We start from the raw sequence: 6,812 nt of genomic DNA, 5'->3' as shown, positions 1-6,812 counted from the left end.
AATGTATCAATTTAGGACCTTGACCTTTGAGCTTCTGACTCAAAGGGGTAGGGGTCTACATAAGGCCATAGGGAGTTGCGGTTTAAATTTCATTTGCAAAAGCTCGAAAACTTCTCGAGATATCTCGCGGAGACGAAAGTGTTACAGACAGACAGAAATACAGACGAACGGACAAACCAAAATTAATATCCACCACTTTCAGTGAAAGTGGGGGGACAAAAATCTATATTTTGTGAATCATGATGGATGTTAAATAAAGTCATTTTCTTCACTAAAGGGGGAATTTCTTTTTTCCCCTAAGTGGGAAGCTACTGTATAACCAGTAGTTAAAATAGCATTGGTTCTTATTTAGTCAATTGACCTAGTTATCTTTTATGAATTTCAAAAAACACTTTAATACCTCTTGAAAACCTATTGAAAACTTTTGAGTCCCAGGTTTCCTAATCCTTACTCATTGAGAGACCTGAAAAAAAAAAAAAAACTTGCTTATCATTCCCTTGCAATGGAGTTGGAGGGGATATAGAGGCGCAATCGTGTGTGTATGTGTATTTATTTGTTCGAAACGGAAATGATGTAATTTGCATAGGGATTGATGTTGAATGCTGTCTTGATTTATTAAGGGATATGCTCTTTGCGAGGGGATAATCCGCTTTGTGGTGCCTTGTTACAAGTTCATCAATAGTTTTTTTTTTACGATTTTTTGAAAGTAATCTTTTTCAAAATTTTTCAGAACTTTTTCGTGGTTTTTGTACACAATTATACTAAAATAACCCGATAAACAAAGGAATTGACAGAAAAAGGTGAAATGTTTTAACCTGTTCACTCATCCAGAAAATGTAGTTCAGATCCAGCATCTGTAGCAAGCCTGGTAGTGTGCATCCTTAGATCTATCACCTGTACCAAAAACTTTAACCTGGTCACTCATCCGGAAAATGTAGGTCAGAACCAGTGTCCGAAAAACGTTGCGTGAAAACAAGTTCGAAAATCAAGTAGATTTAAGAGATTATTTAAGGTCAGATGACACGTTCCTCAAATATATGTTTTGTATACCGTAGTATTATATCAAAAATTATTCATAATTGTCATTCTCTTGTGATTTCTAAATTGTTTTCAATGTGTTTTAAAATATTAATACACCTAAAGTTAATGTGACATTGGCAATTTAAAAGATTACCCATAAGGATTATATAAGAAATTTCACCCCCCGGTATCTTGCCCAAATGCCTGGAAAGGTACCTCAATTTTTTGTGAGGAAACTTGTTTAATTAGCTATACTTCAATGAAAATTCTTGGGAAAAAAAATTTATATTTTCGAGGAACATGTCGTCTGACCTTAATGAGCAAGGACAAGCCAAATATTTGTAACCTTTATAAAGTCCATTCTATTTATGACAGCAATAATTACAAAACTTGTGTGTTACCTTAAATCTGACTGAAAGAGGTAGGCGGAAATAAAACTTCGTTCAGATTTATGCTATTTAACTTTTTCAGAATGAATCATATACTTCGACTATCAGAATCGGTCTATACTGGACTGTGTCGAGAGGTAGGGACTCCTACAGAAGTGAGAATCAGGAGGGAAGTGATGGACACTTATCATCTTTCGCAGAGACTCGAGCACAAATTTTACAAACGTGTGATAAAATGGAGTGGGAGTAAGAGTGAGGGATTCAGACTGAGTACTTCAGATGATGATTTTATGCGCTGGCCTCTAGATCACAAGGTAACCTGTGAACTCTCCTTGGTTAGTTTCTACTATCAATTAATTCCCGATACCACTGTCATTTTGATGGAGAGTGATGATCTACCACCTGGATTTACCAGACTTAATCTAATGAGTCCATCATCTAATACAATAATCAGATCCTCCTGTGAAGCTAAAAATCAGAAACTTTATATCTCTAGCGTATTATTCCGCGATGGGCATCTGTCACTGCATAAGTATAATTGTCCAACCTTACATACTATCCCTCATGGACCTTGTTATACACATTTGTATGAAGGTGGAGAAATTGATGTTGTGTGGTGTCTACATTCGGAGGAATGGCCAAAAAATGTATTACCATGGATACAGAGATGTCGTCAACATAACTGGCCCTCGGAGATCGTTATATCGGAAATATTAATCAAAGGATTCCATGTTGTACCGATTGGCAGCACACCTGAAAATGGAGAAGAATGGAGAATCTCATTTTCGCAAGCGGAACAAAAACTTATTTACTCCATGAATCACTGTCAGTTTTTGTGTTATGGTCTCTTAAAAATTTTTCTCACAGAAGTAATTAACTTTCAAAATAATACACCAGTAATTTGTTCATATTTTACGAAAACAATTGTATTTTGGGTAATTCAGACTAATAATTCCTTGACTTGGACACCTGAAAACCTATTGTATTGTTTCTGGGCATGCTTTAAATTATTGATATCCTGGGTACGTATTGGAAATTGTCCTAACTTTTTTATTCCACAAAACAACATGTTTCGACAGAAAGTCACTGGTTCTGTACAAACTTCGTTGTTCAGTCAGCTGTATGATTTGTATTGTAAGGGGATATCTTGTCTACTCTTAAGTCAAACTATGAGGCCATACCTAAGTTTCGCAATTTTAAACGGAACATCGATACTGAAAATTTGTACACTGGCAAGAGAGAGCTGTATCAGATGTAAAAGGAAGTTAGATATTAGCATGTATTCGGAACTAGGGAAGCTATGTATTTTCATTAGTTGTACTGAAGAATTCTATCTTAACATGGTACAAATAGAGCGATTGGTTAGGGAAAATTTGACGCCGTTTCAAGCAGGTACATTACAATGTTTAACATCTTTGGTGTTACGTGCCACTGCCATCTGGATTCAGAATAGAGTTTATCCAATTAAAACTCGCAATAAGGTTTACTATGCAGGTAATAAAGCATCCGGATTGTTAAAACTGTCGTGTACACTAGGTTATGTTTCAGACATTTTGTATCTTGCTATTTACTTCTACAGAACACGTAGTTATGAACAGTCACTCAGTTGTTTAAAGAGAGCACAGGAGAGAATTAATGTGCCGTATATTATATATGGAAATCGTGTAAATGCAGCAGATGTGTACAGTCGAAAGAAAGCGATGCTTTTTATGAATGATAAAATGAAGAGAGCTTTTGTTTGGGATATTACATTATCGGTAAACTATATTTATATTGACGAGCTAGAGCTAGAACAGAAAATCTGCATCAAGAATGGGTTGCTTTATGTAATGATCCCACCCCTAGTGATGTTACAAATGTTATTGATATTGAATCACAGCAGACTGGGTGACGCAGACAGAACACAAAAACTTCTACAGGATCTACAAACGTTTATACTCAGTGATGACGGATTACATGTACCACATGAACTCCGTGATATTTCATGGCAAATACTGGGTATCTGTCAACAGATTTGTGGAGACTATTCGGGATCTCTCCGGTCTTATCAATATTCGTTACAGCAAAAACCATGTCACATGTTTAAGGAAGCTACAATATTCAGAATGAACACACTCACAAATGGATCATTCGAATCTTTTATATGAGTGCAACTGGATAGAAAGCATTAATCGTAAATCCACTTTAATTGCCTCTCTATCTGCATTGCCAAGAAGAGTTTGTTATATGGTGGGATATACAGAGGACAGATATTCAAGAAATAACATTTGAAAATTAATTAAGTAATGTTTTCAATAATTTTAATCTTAGTAGTTTTTCTATGAGACTTATTTTTTAAATAAATATACATCAGGATTCAAACATCGTTTTCATTAACGATTTTTTAAATAAAGCATTTTTTTAAATTAAGAAATAAACAACAGCGTTAAAAAGTTCAAAATGAAATTGTTTGGTCACGGGATAAAATGTGAAGCCCACAGGGCTTCTCAGTTAATATGATCACGTAAAAAATTCGCCTCGCTCAAACATTTGAATATTTACATTGGGCTGTCCAGTTCAGAAAATGTTCAGGAAATACATACCTTCAAAGGAATTTCGGGTTTAAAAGGTAAGCACGATTTTAGGCTAATTCTTTATTCAAATCATTCTTCACACCGAAAACAGATCTAATGAACATCGATATCTGTTGAATGAAAAAAAAAATCCATATGTTTCAATTGTGGTGTTACGGATATTATCCGTTACGGTTCAGATTTTATAGTGTTCAGATTATGTATGTGTACATCCGGAAAGATCCCGCATTTTGTCAACGACAAATTTGCCACTTGTTTCGTTGTAATTATGTAGTAGATGTATATTTTAATAAATAATTTAATAAATGATAAATAGATATAATTAATTTAAAATAATTAAATAAATAAATAAAATCTTAAGTCTTTCTATTACTAATAAAGTATTAAATTATACCACCCATCCCTTTAGATCCACCTACACATTTCATACCTACACTCATTCATTGGTTGTACACTTGCATTCCATTGGTCAGAAAGTTTTACATTGTCCAGTGTGAATATTACTCAGATTTAAATTTCATAGTCATGTAGACACACAGAAGTTTTTCTGGTGAATTACTGAATTTATTGAAATCTACAGTATTGTAACTATTATATTTCCTGACATTAAATTCCTGGACAGAGACAGAAATGTAAGTACTAATATCTTAACCTTTTAATCTAATTAATTAGAATAAGATATACATGAGAAACTAAGAAATTGTTACTTGGTAAAAATTATGTGTATAGAATATTTTATACCTATGATTAAATCAGATATGGATAAATCTGATATGTCTATTAAGTTTAATATATTAAGATCCTAATAAATGTATATGGATAAATATTTTCATAAGAAATATTTTGGAGTTTCTTTGTAAATACTGAGTTATAGTAAAGAGCATATCTTTAGGAATTTATTATTATTAATATAGTGTATCATCATACAGACCCATACAGTTTGTCAGATGGACTTGGTTCCATAAACCGGTATGCATTGTTATTTTGTTATTTTATTATATAAGAAAGATAACTCTTCACGATTGTGGAAAGTGAATTTTAAGATTAAGCTTGTAAGAGTTATTTCCCTTTACACATGTAGAGCGTATTAAATTCCATAGCTGATAGAGTGAAATATTTATTTAGAACACAATTTGTATAATGATTCCTATGTATATCTACTATTATATTTTATTGTACTATTCTAATGTTATTGTATGTTTTATATTAATTTCAGAGCCAGTTATGTTGTGATATGATGAATAGATAATTTTTAAAAGACTAAATGTTCTTCAACTTATTTCAACAAATTCATGCCGGGATTTCCCATTACAAAAATGGCGCCCAACGCAAAATGAACCTCAATCATCTAGATCGAGTGCTCCTCTTCGCCACAACGAATCACCAATGGTTAAAACAATTCCGGAAGTATCCGATTTCTATGAGCTCAGTGCATGCATTCTTCTGAACATTTCCGGAAATATCCGAACAAGCATTTCAGTGACACTGATCAGTGAGTAACCTGAATTTTCTTTGTTTACATTGTGCACATATTTAACTGTAAAGACCTTCGTCGATCAACATTCGCGGAAACCATGGACCAACAGCGTTGGATAAAGTAAATATATTTGACTCCTTTATTTAAGGTGTATATAGTTATTATTTATTTACTTTATTTCAGTGTTTGAACATTTACTTGACCCAAACTCGTGGAGTATTTAGGGTCACTGTGCATTGACATTTTGCTATTAATTAGTTTAATTACTTTGTGGTATATTTTGTGTATTTAGTGGTTCTATAATATTATTATTGAGAACTCATACCACTAATTATAACTGCCATTGACATTGACCTAGAATTGGAAGGTTAGAAATTGACTACAGGTGTCAGTTATGTATTGATCTGAGGAAATTCGGGTTAAGTCTCAATTCATCAGTCTTATCCCAGTCTAGAGACAGTTGGTTAGTGCATTGGTGTACACAACACACAGATAATTACTGTTGATCATCACATACTGTACAAAAAGATGTTATACAGAACCAGACAGAAGAAGAGAAACATCATGGTGCAGGTAATGTTGAGGGTCAGGAACCTAATACAGAGATTCCACGGGAATAGCAACAGCAGTAAGATGCTGAAGAAGAAATTCCTAGAGGAGGACAGGAGCAGGAGAATGCTGTAGAAGAAATTCCGCATGAGCAGCATCAGCAACAAGATGCAGAAGTGGATCATGTGGATGAAGACAAAAGTATGAGGTCAGTTGAGGATAGACAGATACCAAGAAGAAGTACAAGGGAGAGGAGAAAGCCTACCTGGATGAACAACCAGGAATATGTATTTACCCAACAACATTCACTGGAATGGAAGAAGAAATGTGAATTTCTACATGACTTGAAGAAGTCCCAGGAAATGAGGAAATATGAAGACGAAATTGTTCGCACAATGCTTGATATTTTGAAGAACAATTAATTCGATTTTATTTGTATATATTTCAGATGCAGTGAGAAGTGAGTGCAGTGTTTCGTAAGTATATGTGTTGCTGCATATTACCAGGTAATGTCCCATTAAGTAAATGACGGGGACGTCATTTTCTGATGGTGGGGGGGGGGGGGGTCTGTAGTAGATGTATATTTTAATAAATAATTTAATAAATGATAAATAGATATAATTAATTTAAAATAGTTAAATAAATAAATAAAATCTTAAGTCTTTCTATTACTAATAAAGTATTAAGTTATGCCACCCATCCCTTTAGATCCACCTACACATTTCATACCTACACTCATTCATTGGTTGTACACTTGCATTCCATTGGTCAGAAAGTTTTACATTGTCCAGTGTGAATATTACT

The 6,812-nt window shown here is 33.8% G+C and overlaps 1 protein-coding gene across 1 annotated transcript; it reads left to right on the top strand.

Annotated features, from left to right (window-relative positions):
* Positions 1-1,492: 1,492 nt before the first annotated feature.
* Positions 1,493-6,430, top strand: LOC133193236 (uncharacterized). Its single transcript, XM_061329197.1, has 2 exons — positions 1,493-2,673; positions 6,115-6,430. The coding sequence occupies exons 1-2, from the start codon at positions 1,493-1,495 to the stop codon at positions 6,428-6,430; spliced, it is 1,497 nt and encodes a 498-aa protein (XP_061185181.1).
* Positions 6,431-6,812: the final 382 nt, after the last annotated feature.

This window comes from Saccostrea echinata, unplaced genomic scaffold (assembly GCF_033153115.1).
Source record: "Saccostrea echinata isolate AGI-Se365-2 ecotype Australia unplaced genomic scaffold, CSIRO_AGI_Sech_v1 ptg000027l, whole genome shotgun sequence".
In the NCBI taxonomy this organism is placed as follows: domain Eukaryota; kingdom Metazoa; phylum Mollusca; class Bivalvia; order Ostreida; family Ostreidae; genus Saccostrea; species Saccostrea echinata.
The sequence above is the reverse complement of the archived record's forward strand: the minus strand, read 5'-3'. Positions and strand labels throughout refer to the sequence as shown.